The sequence below is a fragment of the Ascaphus truei genome, chromosome 1 (genome assembly GCF_040206685.1).
Source record: "Ascaphus truei isolate aAscTru1 chromosome 1, aAscTru1.hap1, whole genome shotgun sequence".
Classification (NCBI taxonomy): Eukaryota; Metazoa; Chordata; class Amphibia; order Anura; family Ascaphidae; genus Ascaphus; species Ascaphus truei.
This window is the reverse complement of record NC_134483.1, coordinates 88,700,449-88,724,045: the sequence shown is the minus strand read 5'-3', so window position 1 is coordinate 88,724,045 and position 23,597 is coordinate 88,700,449. Positions and strand designations below refer to the sequence as shown.

Below are 23,597 nucleotides of genomic sequence, written 5' to 3'. Positions count from 1 at the left end.
ACTCATTAATTTTTCTAGATCTGCACCACAAATGTTTCTAGTCAAGTATATTGGCCTGCATCAAAATCATCCACCAAGTTGAATCAGGCGTAAAACCTGAAAGAAACAAAAAATGATCGAGTGGACTACCGCTTGCTAGGAAAAGAAGTTGGGGAACTCGCCAGATATGAAGGTTAAAAAAGTCTTTAATGAAAACTACATAAAATGACAAAACTCCTCCTCCCACATGTTTCACGCCCACTATGGCGCTTTTTTGAAACATGTAGGAGGAGGAGTTTTGTCACTTGTCATTTTATGTAGTTTTCATTAAAGACTTTTTTAACCTTCATATCTGGTGAGTTCCCCAACTTCTTTTCCTAGCAAGCGGTAGTCCACTCGATAATTTTTTGTTTCTGTTGCTGCCTGGATCGGAGGACACCACTGGTTTCACCATTGTTGCGGGAGGAATGGATTAGTGGTGACACCTTTTGAACGTACAGCTCTATACCACTTCATTTGGAAGGAGACAGGGGTAAGGTGAAGCTTCTCAGGGGGTCACACAGCCTGGTGGGAATCCAACCTCTCTGTAAGTACCCCGCTTCTTATACCTTGCTTAACCCCTTGGTTTTTCTCCCCTCTCCCTGCATCTATACTTATATGTACCGGACATTGCTATTATCTGCTTGCCGGCAGCAGTCCTGCCTCCAGGGTCTTGGAGAAGGGCAGAGGAAGCAGGAAACCAGCTTTAAATACCTGCTGTCTGGATCCCTCATCCCTCAGTTCCGACTATGGAGTAATTTTTCTCTTGGGGATTTAATTTCCTACTTAGAAAAAGGAAGGGATGTTCTTCACCTTGGTATTCCAGAGCCCTACCTCAGATGCATCGGTTTGCACTAAAAACTCTTTAGAGAAGTCAGGTGTGACCAACACTGGTTGGACACAGAGAGCTTCTTTCAGGCTTCTAAAGGCCTGTTCTGCTTCATGAGACCATTTTACCATTAGCGGTCCTCTTGCTTTTGTGAGGTCGGTGAGTGGGTTTGCCTTAGTTGCAAAGTTGGGAATGAACCTTCTACAATAGCCAATCAACCCCAAGAAGGTCCTCGCTTGTTTCTTTGTAACTGGCCTTGGCCAACTTTGTATGGCCTCTACTTTGGCTGTTTGGGGATTAAGTAAACCTCTGCCATTGGAATACCATAGATGCTTGGCCTCCTCCAGCTCAATAGTGCATTTAGCGTGGTTAGTGGTTAAACCGGCAGACCAAACTGAATCTAGTACAGCTTGGACTTTTGGAAGGTGGGATTGCCAATCTTGACTATGATTTACCACATCATCCAGGTAGGCGGCAGCATACCGAGCGTGTGGCTTCAAAATTGTATCCATCATTCTTTGGAATGTGGCCTGGGCCCCAGGTAGGCAAAAAATCTGTACACATACAATATCTTCCCTGAATATATGCAGGTATTCCTAGGGAGGTGCTTTCCTTGAACTGAGGTGGGTGCCGCACTATTATCTTCTTAAGTGACTCTCTGTTACCGTGGATCCCTATTTCTCTAAACTTCCAGGGTCCCAGCTTGGGCTATCCTGGCTCACTGCATTTGAGGGGGATCATCCTCCCTGAACACTTCTTACCTCACTTGGGGGTATCTCATTAGCCATTTACTACACCTCATTCCCGCGGGATCATTATCCAGGTACTGTAAAGTGGGCTTCTTATCAATGTAGTTCCAAATGAGTCCCATAGCTACGGTTAGGGCAACCTCTAATCTTTTTCCCCTGCACCCCCTTTTTCCCCCGCGCCCCCCTTTTTCCCCCGTGCCCCCCCTCCCTTCCTCCTCCTTACCTTGGTTCCTGGCGTCATGACATCACGTTGCCATAGCAACGCGGCATCACATGACCCTGCGGCATCATTTGACACCGCCTTGCCATGGCGCCGCATCTCCAGATGCCGGCTGAACCACTGTAAGGTTTACAGAGGCCTTCGCCGCTTCCCTGGCACTTAATTTAAGTGCCTTCAGGAAGCGTGTGGGGCCTCTGTAAACCCCGCGCCCCCTGCAGTTAATCTCGCACCCACCCAGTTTTCGCATCGCTGCTCTACGGGACACAGGACTCCCCTATGGGAGCCTGTACTATTAAATGCTCTCATGGCTATGGACCTTATTCAGGGGGCACTTCCCTGACTACAAAACAACAAATGTGGATACATCTATATAAATCCTCTATCCCCTTACTGGGAACCTATGTACACTTGAGGCTCCTCCACTTACCCCTCCCAGGAACCCGAGTCTAGAATCTTCCACCCTTACTATTCATACCTACAATGGACATCACTGGTTACCATGCCTACAGGGAATGTGGTTCAGGTACTGTATTACCCAGGCATCCTATCCTAGGTGACAGGCTTGACAGCTTCTTCAAGGTGGGCATGGCTAGGTTTCTGCCTAGTTCCCCCCTGCATGTGATGAGAAACAGTTACACTGTAGTTACCCATACAGTTATCCCCTTTAGGGCCCATTAACCTCCTTAAGTGAAAAAAACTGTAGTTAATCCCACAAGAGGGGCTACATAAATATCAATTATTAGTGTACTGTTATTTATAAGAGCAATACTGTAAAAATAATACATTTTGTTAACCTATATAATCACACATACCTGATGCATCATATACATTTTTGTTTCGATACATAGCAACTTCATTCTGCACTAACATTTAAGAAATTTTTTTAAGGTTTATGCCAAGATTAGCTTGGGAAAGATTTTGCCGCAGAACTTTTTTTTTTTTTTACCATTTCCAATTTGCGAGACTGAGCATGTGGGGTTTAATAACAACTAAATAAAACCTTGGGCATTTTTATCCAGATAATATTGGATGAAGGAAAGGCATACAGAAAAGTCTTCTCTATTGATTGGAGTTTAGAGAAATATGATAGAAAAACTACCTCGGGCTCAGGCTAGTTCAGCGGTCAGGAAACAATTGTATCATCTTCCTGTCATCTATCAATTGCTCCCCTGTCTGCAATTCTTACTCTGAGTTCATGGATCTTACAACACATTTCCTCAAGTGTAGTGTATTACAGAATGAAGGACACTGAGCTTCCCTTAAATGATGCAGAGGTTGCTTCAGAACATACCGTACATGTTTTAAATTTCATGCGCAGTTTTGAGTGAATGTTTTTTCAATATTAAGAACAAATGATGTTGGAAGGACTATGCAACAGTGCAGTATCGACTTGCTCCAATATATTACCACTTGACATGTTTCCTGTTGAACAGATTAGCAGAACATTATTTATGAATACCTGTCATGTATGGCACACCTGTGAGTGCGTGACCTGCATATGGGACAAGGGATCATACACAGCTATCTAGTTTGCCCACTTTTCACCTTCCGCAAATGTCCCTCAAAGGAACAATATCTCCCTTCAATCCATCCCAATATACCAACCTGTCACGAATAACACACCTGTGAGCATGTGACTTAGATATGCAACCAGGGTTAATACACATGGCTACTCTATCCATCTTACCTTTCTCCTCTGCAAGGTACTTTCAATATTTACTCTTTACTCATTTCCAATCATATCTGTACGCTACCAACATCCAAGAAATATCAAATATGATATTTGCAGAAAACTATGCACTTCCCACACAAAACTGTTGTAGCAAAATGTGTATGAAATGGAAATACTCTCTAAAAACCGTGCAACAGTCCATTCAGAGTCCAAGGCATCACTTAAAGTTTTGTTTTAATATATTAAAACAAAACTTTAATAAAATAAAAAATAAATAAATATATATATATATATATTATTTTATTAAAGTTTTGTTTTAATATATTAAAACAAAACTTTAAGTGATGCCTTGGACTCTGAATGGACTGTATATATACACACACATACATACAGTACAAACATACAGTGGTTAGGTTACAGAAAAGGATTATTACAATTAGAACATACAGTTTTAATAAATGCCGAACAGTATCTTAAAATAAAAGGATAAAACATTAACAGAAGTCCCTATACCGTACATTACCATATGTGATTCGGTAGGTTTCTCCTAGAGAGGTCACTGGCGTAGTAAAGAGGAGAACTAAAACACATCCCTTGTTGAATTCTAACTCATAATTAAAAAGTAGGGGGTTATATTCTAACTCCCCTTCATTGAGAACTACATAAGCCCACCCCTGTCATCAATCAGCCACTGGGATGACAGTTTTACAACTTAAATGAAAAAAATCCTTTTTTTGCAATGTTTAAAAGTCTGACTGAATATACAAAAACAGTCATAACTTCATTTCCCGAATACTTAGATGCGAGTAATATCAATACAGTAGGTTCAGGTGAGTTTGCTGAATGTAACAATACTAATTTTGACTTGCTCCTAAATTTAAGCGACAAATGGATATCTGTCCCTTGTCACATGCGAAACATCAAGTATTTAGCATTATTGCATCTGTCTTCTTACAAAGATTACAAATAGCTCAATGTAATTCTTCAGAATAGATGCCCTATTATTATAGCCCTTAGAATAAGGAATGAACTTTTTGTCACCTCTCTCTTAGATGCACAGGGGTTATTTCACAAATGTTAATGTTTTTTTTGAGGCTGACAGCCCAGGATCTGGTTATCACCCACAGGCTTCTAAACTGTACATATTTCACCTTTATTGAGCCATCAGTTATAGCCCACTAATTATGCCTTCTTTGTAGATACACAGATACAGGATACACAGATACCAAAAGGGTTTTGACCAACGTTAACTCCTGAATTCCCAGAATGCTTAAAATACTTAATATTTCCTGCCATTTTTATTACAATACCCATAAAGAACTTTGACATTAACCTTTCCAATAACCAAGCAGTTCTCTTTTTTCAGTTGTATTGTATAAACTTACAACATGTAAAATATTATGTTTGTATTTCATTTCCTTCTAGGATGGAGTTTCAGCATGGGTTCTGCCTACCAATTTCACAGCTGGAGGGTGTTCGTCATTGTGTGTGCACTGCCTTGTGTTTCTGCAGTGGTGGCCCTCACTTTCATGCCAGAAAGTCCACGATTCCTGCTAGAGGTGAGACAATCAGGGAACATCCTGTGCAACCAAACATATAGGAGCATATAGAACTTTGTACACCCACACGCTATGTTGTGTTATAAGTCAATCGTATTTCCGACTGTAGTTCATGATGAATGGATCATATTTTCCTATACAGTATATACATATACACATGCTGTTAAGATACAATTATTATTTCTACACCTATGTATGAAACAATTTAAAGCAGTAGTCTCCAAATCCCACATTGTACTTGGTTCCAGCAATCCCCCAATACCTGAGATATTTATGTTTTTATGTGCCATAAAATTAAAGTAACATGGGAAGCAGCAATGTCATGATCTGAAAACATTGGGGCTTCCTATTGGCCAGAGGAAGTGAGGTTTGGATGGCAGCCATATTGATTTTCCAAAAGGGGCCAGAAACACCATCATATAACAAAGCAAATATCTGGCAACTGAGAACGTCCCAGGACTGATTCTGTAGCAACAAAGAGTAAAAAGAATTTGAGTACGTGGGATTGCTGCTTCATAAATGTGGTTTGTACTGTATATTACATTCCCAAAACACAACTTGTAATAATTTACATACAACAATGAGGTCCCCATTACACAATGGGGGTACACTATTTACGTAAATATCCTGACTGCAAAACCAGCATTAAAGAATTGCACCAGATTTACCAAAAGAAACACTCAGATTGCAATAGTACTTATGGTGCAGTGTTCACTGGTTCACCCCGTACTGTAACTCTCAGGACATACTACATCACTACATAGTTTCTGAAAAATAAATAAAAAATTGAACTTTCATTATGGCAGTGGTATTCGTGAAACAGAAAAAAGTCATATTTGATATTTTATTTGATAATATGCTCAGGGATATAGCCAATAAACATTGATAATAGAGGAGCAACTATGTTCCACGCTTTCTACTTATTGTGACGTACTGTATGCTCTTGACCCAGCCTATATTTTTAAACTTGCAATATTATAATATAATTTGGAAGCAGAAAGTTCTTATTTTTCAGCTTTAGGCAATATAACATTTTAAAGACTTATGTTCTTATCATGGCAAGTATATCACTGCAATATACTTGGAGATATGAAATACGTTTTTTGCTTTCTGTTGCTTTGCAACATACTGTAAGCCTTAATACAATAGTAATAGATTGTTTCTTTGTGTAGCACTGACAGTGTATGCAGTGTTCTACATAGAATTTTTATAAACAAATATCCCTGCCCTATGGAGCTCACAATCTAATTTTGGATAGGGAGATAGTGACTCATCCAAAGTGACAAGGATCTGACCCTGGGATTTGAACCCGACTCTCCTGCTTCAAAGGTAATGTCACTCAGTGCCTTTACTCACTGAGCCACGCCATGCGTGTGGAGTGTGACCAGGCAGACTATCAAAGTAATCTCTTTGTATGTATATCTTTATTTATATAGCGCCATTAATGTACATAGCGCTTCACAGCAGTAATATACGTGGCAATCATATACTGTAAATAACAAATAATAGATCATGGGAATAAGTGCTTCAGACATAAAAGTAACATTTAGGTAAAGGAGTCCCTGCTCCGAAGAGCTTACATTCTAATTGATAGGAGGAACGTACAGATACAGTAGGAGGGCATTCTGGTAAGTGTGTCTGCAAGGGGCCAAGCTTCATGTATCAAGTGTATTGTGTTAGCCACAGAGCTACTCCTATGCTTCCTTAAGCAGGTGTGTTTTAAGGTGGGTCTTAAAGGCAGATAGGGTGCTAGTCGGGTATTGAGGGGAAGGGCATTCCAGAGGTGTGGGGCAGTCAGTGAGAAAGGTTTAAAGTGGAGAGGGCTTTAGATACAAAGGGGTTAGAGAGAAGACATCCTTGAGCAGAACGCAAGAGTCGGGATGGTGCATAGCGAGAAATTAGGGCTGAGATGTAAGGAGGGGCAGAAGAGTGTAAAGCATTAAAAGTGAGGAAGAGAATTGAATGTGTGATATGGAATTTGATAGGAAGCCAGGAGAGGGATTTCAGAAGGGTAGGCGCTGAGATAGATTTAGGAAAGAGTAGAGTATTTCTGGCAGCAGCGTTTAGGATAGATTGTAGGGGTGACAGGTGAGAGGCAGGAAGGCTAGACAGCAGGAGGTTACAGTAATCGAGATGGGAGAGAATGAGGGCCTGTGTCAGAGTTTTAGCAGTCGAGCAACAGAGGAAAGGGCGTATCTTTGTGATATTGCGGAGGAAAAAGCAACAGGTTTTAGATATGTTTTGAATGTGAGAGGAGAAAGTGAGAGAGGAGTCGAGTGTGACCCCTAGGCATCGTGCTTGCGCTTCTGGGTGTATGACTGAACTTCCAACAGTAATGTGGAAGAAGGTAGTGGGGCCAGGTTTGGGAGGAAGAATAAGGAGCTCTGTTTTGCCATGTTAAGTTTAAGTCAACGGAGGGCCATCCAGGATGACATCGTAGAGAGACATTTAAAAACTTTGGTCTGTACAGCAAGTGTAAGGTCAAGGGTCGAAAAGTAAATTTGTGTGTCGTCAGCATAAAGGTGATATTTGAACCCAAGAGATGTGATTAGGTCACCTAGAGAGAGAGTGTGTACAGAGAAAAGTGTAGAGGTCTTAGGACAGAGCCCTGGGGTATCCCCACAGAGAGTTCGATAGAGAAGGAGGTGTTGGCAGAAGAGACGCTGAAAGTACGATGGGAGAGGTAAGAGGAGATCAAGGATAGAGCTTTGCTACGAATGCCAAGAGTATGGAGAATGTGAAGGAGAAGAGGGTGGTCCAAAGTATCAAATGCTACAGAGAGGTCGAGTAGTATGATCAGAGTGTAATGACCTCTGCCTTTGGCCGCACGTATGTCATTAGTTATTTTAGTGAGGTCTGTTTCAGTGGAGTGAGCAGTGCGGAAGCCAGATTGTAGAGGGTCTAGGAAAGAATAGGTGTTGAGAGAATGGAGCAAGCGAGAGAATACAAGATGTTCAAGACGTTCAAGGAGTTTAGAGGCAAAAGGCTGGAGGGAGATATGCCGATAGTTAGAAAGGCAGGTAGGGTCAAGCTTGCTGTTTTTGAGTAATGGTATGACTGCTGCACCTCTTTATATTTGGGTCAATGCTACCTATGCAGGTATTATGAGTAAACGAGATGCAGGAATATCACTTTTACTGTTTTATTAGCAGGCAACAAATTGGCACCTGGCCCTTTAAGAGCGTCCATCACAGAGATGCAGTGGGTTGTGAAGCAGCTACTGTAGTACTGTATAGCAACATTTCCCCCACCTGGGAAATGATAATCCATCAGTCCTATGACTGAACTGTCTATTAATGTTTAGCTTTTTCCCCAGCATCCAAATTTGTGTCTGAAGGATGGATAGTGCCATCTCTACCACCTTCATCAGAGAACACAGCTTTAAACAACTCGCTGTTGCCTGGTAGAGCTTCTCATTAGCCAATTTCACAGCTTCCTTTAGCAGCCTTATTTCCACATGTCATAGTCTACCATATGTAATCTTCTGGAGTTTTAGCAGAACCACCTACTGTCCCCCAAACCCATAGAATTTCTGGGTCAAGACATTCAACTGCTCACTGCACTTCCTTAGCTCCAGAAGTAGACGGTACTTGGCACTGTTTTTCACTAATAACGTCTCTTTGTAGGCAACTCCGTTATGTTGCCATCAAAACATAGTGGTTTGTTGGCCTCAAACTCCTGTGACAATTGTTTCAGCAGGTCCTGGTGCAGAATGATCTTCTGATCTGTCTCTGGTATGTGAGCTTGTTTCGCAGGAACTGAAGTGTCATCATATTCAACTCTGTAGTTCTTGGCTCTCAACAACCGGACATTTCAACTCACCCTCATGCTGCTTCTGCTTTTCTGCAACACAGGCACTCGATTCCTTCTGCTTATCTGCTCCAGGTCTTGCTGCTTGACTTCTGCCCTGTGCTGATGTTGCAGCTCATGCAGAGTGCTCTGATGCTGCTCTTTTATTCATAATACTCCCTCCTGTAGAACATCTGAGAAGCATTACCTTTCATCCTCCAGTTGCTCTTTGAGATTTTTGACCTCTTGCCTCAGATGCTCTTTGTCTGCAGCTGCTATTCAAACTTCATCTGTTAATTGCAGCTATAGTAGAAGACTTGCAACTGCATTGCTTTTCTTGGCTTTACAGGTCATCTTTTCATCTTGCAAAGTGGTCCATTTCTCTTTTTTTGTTTCAAAGTTTTTTATTAGGCATTTATAACATTTACAGCTTTTTGAATATTTGTCAACATTTTGGCCTAATACAATTTTTCTGGTTTTTGTCTGAGGTGGGGGAGAAAGTCCCAACATTCCCCTGACCTTCAGAGGTCTGTCGGGGAAGTGCGGGTTAAGAAACAGAAAAGGGGAGAGAGAGTGATAGAGGGGGGGGGGGTAGGGGGTGAGGGGGGTTGAGATAGGGGAGGGGGGGGGGATTGGCTCCCTGTTCTTGGCTGCCTTAATTTGGATCTTTGTTTATTATTACTATGGGGCATTTTGGCGTTGGGGGAGCATATACGTTAGCCATGAGTCCCAGGTATTGTTGAAAGAGGTGGTGGACCTTTTCAGGAAGGCTGATAGTCTTTCCATGTCCATCACCTCTTGCACCCTTTTTTTGACTGTCTGTTTGGAGGGGGGAGACACCTTCTTCCAGGCGGCTGCCACCGCTCACCTAGCCGCTGTCAGGATAAAGGAGACTAATTTGCCTGTTGGTCGATCCAGCACTTCTATGGGTCTGGCCAGCAGGTAGGTCAGCGGGTCAATGGGTATTGTGAGGTCTGTGACCTCTTTTATTAATTTTTGTATAGTTTCCCAGTACTTCTGTATTTCCGGACAGGTCCACCAGATGTGGGCCATGTCCCCCTTTTGACCGCAGCCTCTCCAGCATAGATCGGAAGCCAGAGGGTAGATTTGATTTATTCGAACTGGGGTAAGATACCAGCGGAACAGTATTTTGTATATGTTTTCTTTGATTGTGGTACATATGGAAGTTCCTGAGGCATTTTCCCAAATACTTTCCCAGTCCTCTCGGTCTATATCTATTTCCAATTCTGCTGCCCAATGCAGCATATAGTCATGCGTGGGGGGATCCATAGCTATCTCCATTTCTGAGCAAATTTGTGATATAAGACCTTTCTTATGGGCAGTCTCACGGCAGAGCTGCTCGAAGCTAGTGAGAGGAGGAAATTCCAACGTTGGGGTTAAAGTTTGAATGAAATGCCGAATTTGTAGGTATTTGAACACATTCAGCCCTACTATTTCATATTTAGATCGTAGGTTTTGGAAGCTCAGGAACTTCCCGAAGCTCAAGAGGTCGGCAATCGCATTGATATTTTTGGCTTTGAATTCGTCGAATTGTCCGGGCTCACATCCAGGTGGGAATTTCGGGTTTTTGTGAATTGGTGTAAGTTGAGAGTGAGATGTTGTGAGCTTAAATTTGAATTTGCATTTCGTCCAGGTCTCCCATGTGTGTCTCATCGGGCCTAATTTGAATTTGTTATTCTGCATGTCCTCCTTGCTTAGGGACCAAAGGCAAGCCGGCAGCGAAAGCGTCCCGGCATATTGAGTTTCTATGTCTAGCCAGCAAAATTGGTTTGGGTTGGCATTCCAGACTACTACCTGTCTCAGTTGTGCAGCCAGGTAGTATCTTGTGATGTCTGGAACTCCCATTCCTCCTCTCCCCCTTGAGGCCAAGAGAACTGTTCTAGAGACTCTTGGTTTTTTTCCTTGCCAAATAAAGTGGAAGATTAGTTTTTGGATGTTTTTCAATTCTGAGCCAGGGATGTGGACCGGGAGAGTCTGGAAGTAGTAAAGTAATCTAGGGAGTATATTCATTTTAACCGAGATCATTCTCCCGATCCATGATATCTGATATTCTCCCCATTTTTCTAGATCTTGTTTGATTTTTTGGAACAGGGTCGGATAGTTATGTTGGTATAAAGATTGGTAGGTCCTCGATATCTTAACTCCCAAGTATATGATACAAGAGGAGCTCCAACGATAATTAAAGTTTAGTTTGAGGAGATTCACCTCTGGCTCTGGCAGGCTTAGGTTCAAGGCTTCTGATTTATCACTATTTATTTTATATCCTGAGATTTTCCCGAAATCCCGGAGTTCTTTTTGAAGGTTGGGTAGGGAGATTTGGGGTTTTGATAGGGTTAGAATGACATCATCTGCGAATAGGGATATTTTATGCTGCCTTTGACCGATTTCTATTCCTTGGATGTCAGTATTGAGCCGAATTGCCGATGCTAGTGGTTCGATCGTTAGCGCAAAGAGGAGAGGAGATAAAGGGCATCCCTGTCGAGTTCCATTTGTGATCTCGAATCTCTGGTTATTGCCCCCTGGTAATTTTACTGTAGCTGACGGGTTTTGATATAGTCTACGGACCCCCTCTAAGTATGCGTCTTTAAAGCCAAATTTGCGCATAGTCTGGTCCAGGAATTGCCAGTTTATTCTATCGAACGCCTTCTCTGCATCTAGGCTTAACATCTCTGCATCTAGGTGCTTTGGTGCCTGTGAGGTGAACATGGTCAATAATATTAATTATCTTCCGGGTATTGTCTGAGGCTTGCCTGCCCGCGACAAATCCTACCTGGTCAATGTTGATTAATCTCTGTAAGATGGGGTTTAATCGGTTTGCTAGTATTTTGCTATATAATTTGAGATCACTGTTGAGGAGGGAGATTGGACGGTAGCTTCCACACTGCATCGGGTCTCTGCCATCTTTGTGTATAATAGCTAAGTTAGCCAGAGACATTGTTGGCGGGATTTGGTTCCCTTCCATGAAATAATTAAATGTTTTCAGGAGATGCGTGGATAGAGTAGGCAAGAATCTCTTATAATAGACATTGGTGAAACCGTCAGGACCAGGAGACTTAGTGATTTTTAAAGATTTGACCGCCTCTTCCAGTTCCTCTTTTGAGATCTCAGCGTTGGGGACTGTGTTTTCCTCCTCCGTTAATGTGGGGAGATGGCATTTGTTTAAATATTGCGTTATCAATTCTGATGCTATTGGTTCAGGTCGGCCGTTTTTAGATCTTAAATTATATAGTTCTGTATAGTATTTTGTGAATTCCATAGCAATTTTGCTGTCACTATATTGTATCTCGCCAGATCTACTCTTGATCGCTGTTATTTGGGATCTTTTTTGTACCCCTCTCAATTTACTGGCCAGGAGTCTGTCGGCCTTGTTACCCTTGTCATAGTATTGTTGATTGGTCCATTTTAGGGCCTTTTCAACATCCTCCAGCTGGGTTTGTCTAAGTTTTGTTCTGGCTGTTAACAATGTTTTGTATATTTTTTTGGAGGGGTTAGCTTTGTGGGCTTGTTCTATTGTTTTTATGCTATCTGTGAGCTCTTTGGTTAGTTTTTGGCGGGCTTTTTTCCTGTGGGATGCGATGGAGATAATTTTTCCTCTGATGTCTGCCTTATGGGCTTCCCACAGGATTGCTGGAGAGGAGACTGTTCCTTCGTTGAAGTAGAAATAGTCCTTAAGTGAGGATCTAATCTCTCTTTCTATCGCAGGATGATTTAACAGTGAATCATTTAGTCTCCAGGAGTAACTCGTTGTTTTCTCGAAAGGGATTGACAGTGTCAAAGTAATCGGGGCATGGTCGGACCATGTGATTGAGCCAATGTCTGATTCAATGGCTGCCGCCATCACATTTTTAATGGTCAAGAAGTGGTCTATTCGAGAGTAGGTCTGGTGAGGTGCTGAGTAGAATGTATAGTCTCTCTGGCCCTGATGTTGGGTTCTCCAAACGTCCACTAGTGAGAACTCGCTCAGGATGTCCCTAAACCTTTTCCCCTTGATTTGGGAGTGGGTTGTACGGGGGGGACCCATTGTGGTCGATCTGTCCTCGGTGGGGTTTAGAACCATATTTAGGTCTCCCCCCACTATCATCGATGACAGATATCCCGGGTCTACGCCTTCGAGTACTGTTTGTAAAAATTCTGTTTGATTCTCGTTTGGGGCATATACATTGATCAGTGCGATTGCTGAGCCTGCTAGGGAGCCATATACCATTAGGAATCTACCCTCTGGATCTGCTGTTGTTTTGATATGATTAAATGGAGTGCCTTGTCTGATTAGGACAGCTACACCCCTTTTTTTACTACTGAATGATGCAAAAAAGCATGTTGGGAATGTTTTTTTGAATAAATTTGGGGGGTCTTGAGATGTGAAGTGGGTCTCCTGTAGGAATATGATGTCTCCCCCTGATTTTTTCATATCATGGAGGGCTAGCCTCCGCTTCCTATTATTGTGTAGTCCTTTGACATTTAGTGAGCGGATCTTTATTGGTGCAGTAGATGTCATTGTGGGTTTTTTGTGGGGGGGGGATCTTGGGATCTCGCCGTTCCCAATCGGGGAGATCTTGCTTTTATTTTCTGGGTGTCTGCAGTGGTTCTGTCTGCGTGTTTCACCGGGGGCGGGTGTGTTCTGCCTGTTTGTATTCTGGTGGCTGTCTGTGGGTTGCCAGGGGGGGAGGGTAGGATGGGGGAGGGGGGCGGGGGGGGGGTAAAGATCTGCTGGGACAGAACCAGCAGATAGAGAGAAAGTAGGATTAGGTCCTTGTGTGGGCCTAATGCAGTGTTGCCAGTTCCTTGGGCAACCGGCATTTTATAATGAACAGTTCTCAACTTTGTACAGTGTTCCCAGTCCTTACATATATCTGCCTATGAGTCAGATTTTTGTGAGTCGGCACTTTGCGCTGTATCTGCGCTTAGTGTCCTGACCCAGGCGGGTAAGCGGCCTGCGGGCCTTCTCGCTTTGCGAGGGTAAAAGTACTCACAGTTACCGGATACCTCTGCTCTCTGCCCGGGGGAGGGGGGATGTAGTGGAGAGTGTGTCGTGAAGGGAGGGTCCGCGTGCCGGGCTGTCAGGACCCGCCAGCGCCGCTCCTCTCGTGGCATATCTGGCCTCTCTCCTCCCGGTCCGGGCAGTGCGGGCCCGTGTGGATGGTATGGCGAAAAAAGAAAAGGAAGAGATGTGTGCGTCCGCCTCAGCGGGGATCGACTTCTGCGCCCCATCTCCGTTCACAGATTCCTCCGCGGCTGCGGTTCGTCTCCTCCGATGCTGTTGCTCGCTGTTTCATCCAGTTCCTTTGTTGGGCTGTGATTGTTGGCGAGGTGAGGTGAAGCACAGGACGTCCGTTGGCTGTTATCTCCCTTTTCTTTGTGGTGCGTCCGCTGGGCTGCTTTTCTGTGGCTTGCGTCCGGGGTTCCCGCTTCTCCGGTCTGCAGAATTTGCGGATGTCACATCCAGGATTGCTTCGCCTCATGGGACAGGAGGGACTTTTAAGGGGAACTTCTTCGGTTGCTGCTCAGGTCAACTGGGTGAGGGAATGAACTTGGAGGTAACTGAGGTAAGTGATTGCTGCGGTTCCTATCTAGGTCGCGGTTGTTTTTGGCCTGCCAGCCTCTCTGATGCTCTGATCTGGGGTTCTTCTGCATGCTGCCCCTGAGAGTGGGGGGGGTCTTGGATCCAGTCGGCAGGGAGGCTTAGGTCCAGGGCTTTTGCGAACCGCGGGATATCCTCCGGGTGTCTGATTGTGAGATATTTACCATTTTGTTGTACTGACAGCTTAAATGGGAAGCCCCATTTGTACTTGATCTTTTTCTCGCGGAGCAAGGAAGTTAATGGTGGCATCTCTTTGCGCCGCAGTACTGTGCGCTTTGACAAATCATTATAAATTTGGAGGTGAGAATCCTGGAATTTGATGGTCTCTTTGGTTCTGCATGCCTCCATTATTTGTTCCTTTATTGTGTATCTGTGAATGCGGGCTATTATGTCCCTTGTTCGGTTGGGATCTTCGGAGCGTGGCCCCAGGGCGCGATGGGCTCTATCCATCTCTATGTCCTTTGGTGTGAGGTCGGGGCACATTGAGACAAAAAAGTCCTGGAGATATGACCTGAGCTGACCAGGCAGAACCGTCTCCGGGACGCCCCGGATTCTAATATTCTGGTGCCTGTCGCGATTTTCCTGGTCCTCAAGGCAGTCTCTCAGGCTGTTTACCTCTGCGCCAAGTCGAAATATTTCGTTGGCTGCCTCATCCTGGGATTGCGTGGTTTCAGCCATTTTAAGCTCAAGGGCCGTGGTGCGCTCCGTTAGGCCCGTTATTTCCTGTTTAAGTTCTTTTACCGTGGCCCGCAGGTCATCTTGCAGTGAGGAGTGAAGTTTATTTAGCATTGTGGAGATCATCTCCTGCATAAATGCTCTTGTGAGTACTTCCTCCGGCTGTGGTGGGGTAGCCGTATTGCTCCGTTCGGTTGTTCCCTGCTCGGGCCCACGTGTGCTCGCGGAGCCATCTTGTGATCTTAATGCAGCTTCTGAGCTCTTCTGGGAGGGGGAGAAGTACTTAGCGACTCCTGGGGTGGCTTGGGACTTGGATTTGCTCGCCATTCTTGTTGCTAGGGGTATTAGGGGGATTTGCGGCAGCAATTGTGGATGTTTTTAGGGGGGGAAAAGCGCTTATTCTGCTCTTATTATATCAGGGTCTGTGGAGCTCCTCTTCTACACAGCCTCTCTCATCGGCGTCCTGGACACGCCCCCCGTGGTCCATTTCTCTTTAAGGTGCAATACCTCTTGCTTTGCTTCATGTTAAGATAGTTTGTCATTTTCATCTTTTTGCAGTTTAGATTTCTGGTTCTACTTTAGGGGTTGTCTGACGTGGTGCACCCCATGCTTCAGAGGGCATGGAGACCAACTCCTTTCTGAATGAATCCAGTTCAAATTGAGGTCATGCCTTTCTGACAGGCAACTCTTCTGTAAAGCATGTTTCTCTTCAGTTATAAGGATGATTTTGTCAGACCGGCTTTGTCTCATCTCTGCTGCCTGTGGATCCTTCTTTGCTATTGGTGCACACAGACTCAATTTTGCTGTTCTTTTGAGAAATGAGACACTCTTGACAATCGAGTGTTTCCAATTATCGCTTTTTTCTCTGGCTCTCCAGCACATTCCCATTGCAAGTCTTCGAGTTACTGGATCTCCCATTCACAATGTTTCAGAGGGTTGAGTTCAGCAGCCAGCCACATAACTTATCTCCCACATTTTTGCCGTCCTCAAACTTGTTCTGATGAGGGTCAGGTGGTTTGACCATTTTCTGGCCCTTCTGTTTCCTATTCATCTTGCTCAGAAAAATATATTCTTGTCTCTTGCAATGTGTGCAACACACTTCTCTGGCAATCTCTTCAACAAGTGCTGCTTCTGTGGGATCTCTCTGGGATGTGTGCAACACGCTTTATCCTCTCTGGCTATCTCTTCACCCCAAGCTCTGCCTCCATGGCACTATCTGGGGACACATCTCCCATGCTTCTTCCCCACTTTGGTGCTTAAGCAGGCTCTGCCTCTCTTGCAGATCTCTCAAGATCCGTCTCTTGCCTTTGCCATCTCTGGCACTGTTGCCTCACTTGCCTTCTGTTGCCTCACCTACCTGCGCCTCCATATCCCACGACAGCCACTATATGGGACCAGGTGGACTCTCACGGACACCTCTGTCACCTACTTTCTATGTGGGTCGGTGCTGCCAACTCAAGTGTTAAGAATAAATAGCAAACAGTGGTATCACTTTTACCATTTTATTAGCAGACAAAACAAATCTTAAAATAAAAGCCTAGCTTCCTCTTAGAGCACTGACTAAACTTTTACTGCTGGTCTGCCTTACCAGCCTAGAACTAACTAATTCCCATACTAAACTCCTCTCACGGTGCAGGGCATCACTAACTAATGGATCGGCACATACCAGCAACGAGTTGGTTGCTCGCAATAGAGCACTGGATTTTTCGGATGGAAAGTTCTACGGAGACATACAAAAGACGGTTATCGCAGGGAAGTACCATTGGTTTTTTTTTCTGAGTGGGAACACAAGTGTGAGTGACACCCGAAAACGTTTCCCCCCTTCATCACATTATCTGATGGAGTGCCACAGCTTAATGTTATAGGGAATATCGTGTTTTTTGATAACAGTGATGGTGTAGGACGTTACTCCTTTTTGTTTTGCCAATGGACTTTCTGGCTTATAAACAGCACTTGGGATTCCACTGAGTTGACGATAGTCGACTCCTGGGTTCCTGACAGGGTGTATAGAGACATATATTGTCTGCACATTATAATGTGCCTTAAGAGACTAGGAATATCCCTGCCAGATGAATAACCCCCCCCCCCCCAACCCCCAAACACACACACACACACTAACCCACAAAGTTTACTGTGCTGACTTACATTTGAGTGACACCCGAAAACAGAGTGGGGGAGCGCGCTGCAGCAGGTAAGGAGTGCACACGCCGCAGAGGACATGTTCCCCGATTCCTTACACCCACTAATTCTATGTTTTATTTCTTCCCCTTTACCTTTAGTTCCTCTTTCATTTATGTACTCACCCACCCCCATCCTTTTCAAAGAATAAAGTTTAATCTAATTAAAAACAGTATATAAAAAAAAAAAACCATCACTGAACATTAGCAGGGCTATTTTTATGTAATGTATATGAAAGCTCCCAGACTTACATGTTTTTATTAATGTGACGTCTTTTTTATGTCATAGATTGGTAAACATGATGAAGCTTGGATGATCCTCAAGCAAATTCATGACACGAACATGAGAGCTCGTGGTCAACCTGAAAAAGTCTTCACGGTAAGTTTTATAAATGCACATAACATCTCCGTAATATTCTCGGGTGGTTGGGGGGGGGGGGGGTTAATTTATCAATGTCTTCCAGTAAAACTATAAGAGAGAACATTAGGATTTTTTTTCTTTATCAAAAAACAAATCGTAGTGTTTTCATCTGAATCAAATTCTGATGTTGTTTCAAATTTAACCCCTTAAAAATGTTACTGGCTTTAGTCACAGTGGTCCTAGGAAGGATTGCCCCTTTAAAAAAAATAGCCCCTAAATGTATTTATTTATAAAAAAAGAGTTACCTCTCGTTTTCAAGTATGTCCGATGCACAGAATTATAAAAATGCATGGTTACATTAAAAGAACAGGGTTAAACAGTCAATTCACAGACATTTCATGGACAGATAGAGTTGGAAAATTGGGTACAGGGGATAAAGGGCTTGTGATTTTCCGATTGAAATAGAGCAGCTTTAAAATCACTTTAACATCACCAAACAGCAGGAAACGGCTCACACCCTTTGGCTGCCCTTCGGCTGTGCCAAAGGTTCCGCCTTTGGGGCAACGCAGATGTACACTGGGGTGGTTGATTTTCCATGCAGCTGTGAACAAATGTTGCAGTGTATCACAGCCAGAAAGTTCATCCTGCTTTCAAGCGATAAAGATTGATATCTGTAATGGACTAGTAATTCTATAGATTTGTATATTTGTGATCATGCTGTTCAATTTCTAAACAAAATGGTTGACGATGCATGTGCAAATAAATCACGACTTTATATGGGAAAGAAATGTTAGCGCTTATTTAAGTTATTTCTTTATTATTAAGTCAGTTAGAAACACTACTCTGCCCAAACTAATTTGCAATGTTTTATAGACATTATTTCCCCCAATATTTCTAAATTAATTACAAATCAATCAATAGTACAAAATAAAGGAGAACAAAATGTGCATATCAGTGTCCTGAAGTTCTTCTAAATAGCTGGATTAATGGTTAGATTGTTGGCAATACCTTATCTGATTTGACATTGTCCTGCACCTGATTAGCATTGTTATCATCTGAATGAAAGAGGAAATTAGAAAGGACTGCAGAGTAGTAGCAGACATCTTTCTCCGACAGTCTGAATAAAACTGGTCAAGATGCAATGCTTGTCCAATTTTAATTCACCTTATGACTATGTACTCTATCAGCATAGTCCTTATGAAATAATTCCTGAAATGGGTTAGAGAGAAGACATTCAGGCATTTTGTTTTTTTATGCATAACAAACATTATAAAAGCCATTCTTTAAAACCCCATGTAAACTACTGGTATGCAATTTCTCGTTGTCGATATTCAAACGAGCGCACCAGGTGTCACAATATGGCTTCCAAACTCATTTTGCAACAGGAGTTTTGCTAAAGCTACACCTTGCTGCTTTACTCACCTTATAGAGTAGCTAAAGGAACAGGTCAGTTGTTTTATAATTTTGGACTCATCATCTTGAGCTATTTTGGTGACTGTGCAATGTGAAACGTCTTGTACGCTACCAACCAGACACAGAATACACCGTGTTTTGTGCCTACCTACGTAACAGGGTCACAGGCAGTGGTTCGGGCAGGCGGTGAAGAAGCATAGTCGGGGATCATGGGCAGAGGTCTGAGTCCAGCAGCGAAGAGGCAGGAATAGGACAGGAACGTAGGAACAGGGCTGGGATGCAGGAACAGACGGGGACAAGGAACAGAACGGGGACAAGGCAAAGTATAGTCAAGGGCCTTTAATTAAGCTACAAACCAGTACAACCAAAACAAGGGCAACAGGCAAAATCAGAAGTTTGGCAGAGAACAGGCAATGGGAAGATCAGGGTCTGTAGCAAACAAAACAAAGGCCAGGACTAAACAGAAACAGGAAACTTTAAAGGCTGGGAAACAAACAGAAAAAGTGAAGGAGAAAAGCAAAAACTGAGAACGGGAGGCAGGATAGAGAACTAAAAACCCAAAATGTAATGCAGCATAGTGCCAAACCAAGACAAAAATAGGACAACTCTGATGCGTTTCCCGCCGTAGATGGCGCTTTATCAAAGAGTAATGTCTTAAAAACAACCTTATATAAGGACACCTCCAGCGGAAGTGCGGCAATCAACGGCCTATCTGGTAAATTGACCGCTGATAAGGAGAACAAAATAACAAGGACGAACACACACTAAAGATGGCCGTCGGGCGAGAAACGCGTCAGAGGACCTTGCGGCCTATTTTTGTTATTCTTGCTATTATGCACACTTAATAAATATTTTTGTATTGGTCATTAGCCTACAGCCCTATTTTTTGCTGTGATCAGCCCTTATCCAATTTTTTATTACCTGTTCCTCCGGACTCAAGCACGCCATGTTGGGACCAAGCAGATCGTATAAACGTGAGTTTGTTTAATTATTCATTCCATCGGATTCCTCTCCGACAGCCAGTGTGTTTTGTCAATTGCTCCAGCCGCCTATACCGACAGGTTGAGACCTGTGCACCTATGTAGGGTGAGTGCTGTTATTACATTACTTACCCTTGGTTGTACAGTCTCATTTCCCTTATGTCAGTTTGTGACTTCATGGCTTTATTGTGAGCGGAACATTACTTCATTATACACACAATATTGTGCACGTGTAGAGATTAGTGTTACATTGCTTATGGTTCCGGACTTTTTAACTACTGTACATTGTTACTCCATGTTTTGGTATTTTGTAGCACCAGTCAGGGGATTTCTCCCACGATTTCACCTAAGGTTGTTTTTAACCTGTTGGACATTACTCTTTGATAAAGCGCCAGCTACGACGAGAAACACATCAGAGTTGTCCTATTTTTGTCTTTGTTTTACACTACGCTGCATTACATTTTGAGTTTTTAGTTCTCTATCCTGCCTCCAGTTCTCAGTTTTTGCTGTGCTCCGTCGCTTTTTCTGTTTGTTCTAATCCACATTACCAGCGGGATGCACGCCTGGACGATCAAACCTGCTACCTCCAGCATCAGGGGTCCGTGAGTACCTGCTTTACTCCATTCATTGCCGGTCAAATACAAAACCACTATTACCTATAAAGGCTGGAATTGAATATTACATGCTGTGTTTTCATACCTGAACCCATAGCTGCTGTGAATTATTTGACCTTATCTGTGGTGCTGCATTTTTGTGGGGCTTCGGTTCGTGTCTTTCCCCTGCAGGCTAATAACTCTTGCTCGGGCTGTAAGTGGTTATGACGGCACAAGAGTCTGATCAGTCCATTTGGTTTAAAAAGTTTATGTGTCTCTCATCCGCTTTAGACATTATCTACTGTACACTTAGATTTTTCGAGCACCACATTAGAGATTAATTTCCCTTATTCTATAAGGCTGGGAAACAGACAGAAGACAGGTGCATAGAGGATACTAAATAGAAACAAGAGGGAACAGCACAGAGAAATCCCAGTGAAGACAGCAGCAGCAGCACACCCAGTGGACATGCAAGGGATTTGTGAATAGAGTGAGAGCTATATAGATACAGTATGTCAGGGATGTTCCTGACGTACAGTATAATTGCGGGATGGTGAAAGATGTTAATTGTATGCGAAGATATACGTTTCAGTCATTTCCAAACTTGAACAAGCTATCAATATTTAGATTAAATAAGTTATTTTTACGGTTCAATATTTTGCAGGTTCAAAGAATCAAAACTCCAAAATTAATTGACGAGCTCATTGAAATCGGGACAGACACCGGAACATGGTACAAGAGATGCTTTGTCAGAATTCGTACTGAGCTCTATGGTGTAAGTAATATCTTACTCATGGGGAATTTCTGTTTCTTGTTCTTTTATGTATTTATAATGGATGGTTCAATCTCTCGGCTGTATAAAGCAAAATGCATTGACTATTTCAAAAGTGCACAGATGCTGATTTGAAAACTTCAAAATAAAGCATAGACAGCATTTGACATGTGTTGGAAAATCATAGAGAAAGTTAAATTTGCCATGTATATGTTGACAATGAACCGTGGTAGTATGCACTCTTACAAATATATTGCACAAACACAATTTTGATTCATTAGGGAAGCATTTGTTAAGGTTGAATGCCGACTTGGATGGCACTTTCAATTCTGAGTTGGCGCAAAACCTGACTGAGTTTGAGAAAGAAATTACAGTTTCTAGAGCCAGGAGTCACAGACACTTGGGAAACTGCCAGATAAATCTGCCGGCAATCTGAAAGGCAAACACAGCTTTATTTGATGAAACTGGGTTACAGCATATTCAATAAAACTGGTTTCTCCTTTCAGATAGTAAGCACCTGGCAAACTATGTAGCAATGTATATTGCAGCTAAGAGTCAGTTCCAGCTCTAAGAAGCTAAATCTCATGACTCAACATAGGCTTTTTAATCCCCACTGTTTATAAATCATTGATGGATTTAAAATTCTATCATTACTACAGTATCATCTTCCTTTAACCTAAAGCAGTATTGCTGCATTGTGCAGCTTCTTTTTAATAAGTGGCCAAATAGTTAGTGCCATAAAAGTATGAACAAACATGGCAATCTGACAAAAAAGGTTAGTGAGACTTCTGTCCCCCAACCCCACTTTCTCAGATCCAGTGGCCTATGCAGGAAATGGTGAAAAGCCCTATCTCGCCAGTTTTTTCGGCAAATATGCCTACAGCAATTCAGTAAATGCCGAAAAGCTGGCGAGATGAGCAAAATCCGCCGTTTTGTTTTGGCGGGAAAAAAAGTCGTCGCGCGTGTGGCGAGAAGCCATATCTCGCCAGTTTTAAAACCCGCTGTATTCTAGTAGCGCCGATCAGCATCTCGGCGCTGATCGCTGCTCTAGAATGGAAAATTTTTCTCCAAATCTCTCCGGCAAGAAAAATTGGCAAGAAGCTGGGGCTGAGCGGCTATACGGGACATAGAAAAAAAACAGGCCCTTTTCCTGCCTCGGATTGAAGCCGGGGGGGGGGCTCCAGAGCTGATACCCATTAATATCAGCACCGAAGCCCGCCCTTCCTGCATCCGAAGCAGGAAAAATGCAGCCCACTTCATTACCTTAGCGGCTAACCGCTAAGGCAATGAAGGGGTTAACCATCCAGTACCAGGCTTATTGTGGGGAGCAGGGGTGGATGAAGGTTTTTTTTGAGCTTTGGTGGGTGTTTAGGGCTTGCGGGGGGGGGGGGGGGAGGGGTTGCGGGTGGACTTTACCCCTTTATTACCTTAGCGGTTAATACCGCTACGGTCATGAAGGGGTTAAGCCCTCCAGCTACCCACCCGCAAGCCCTAAACACCACCGTTGGGGCAAGTACCCACTGCACGCATCCCCGCTAGCCACAATAATATATATATATATATATATATATATATATATATATATATACAAATATAGCTGTATGCTCATCTGCATGTCTTAGGCAGGTCTGCAACCCCGCCTTTCCCCATTATCACCCAGCATACAGCACTTCCACTGCAGCAAGGGATTCTGGGAAATGACATGCAAATGAGCACACAGTGTCACTTTTTGCCTCAATAACCATTTTTAACATGGTTCCCTATAGGCTTAAGCTTGCTGCATGGTCACAGCTTTGAGCACAGCCAGGGTTAAGGTGCATACCCAGAAAACCACCCCTATATATAATACACCAACAACCCCTTAAGGTCCCTAACATACAGTACAAAAAATAATTAAAAAGCACATAAATACTTTTAAATAAAAACACCCCCCCCCTACCCGCCCTCTAACATATACAGTAATAGTAATGGCCCAAATAACTATTATCCACATATGGATAATAGTGGATTTGCCCATTTAAAATACATGAATTCCAATAAATACATCTTGCACTCGACCTTGGCCGCCAGCCACGATGAAGGCCATCCTCATCTTCATCACCGTCCATGCCCTCGGGTGCTGAAAAACACACACTGGCATAAAAAGAGCCAATGTAATGTCCCCAAACCCCTTAATCACCGTAGCGGTTAT

General features: G+C 43.2%; 1 protein-coding gene across 1 annotated transcript in view; it reads left to right on the top strand.

The window, feature by feature from the left end:
- SV2C (synaptic vesicle glycoprotein 2C) overlaps positions 1 to 23,597 on the top strand; it is a 298,491-nt gene that overhangs the window by 247,498 nt on the left and 27,396 nt on the right. Inside the window, exons 5-7 of the mRNA XM_075591316.1 lie at positions 4,914 to 5,047; positions 17,577 to 17,666; positions 21,299 to 21,409. Coding sequence (XP_075447431.1) covers positions 4,914 to 5,047; positions 17,577 to 17,666; positions 21,299 to 21,409 — 335 coding nt within the window. The remainder of the gene's footprint in view (positions 1 to 4,913; positions 5,048 to 17,576; positions 17,667 to 21,298; positions 21,410 to 23,597) is intronic.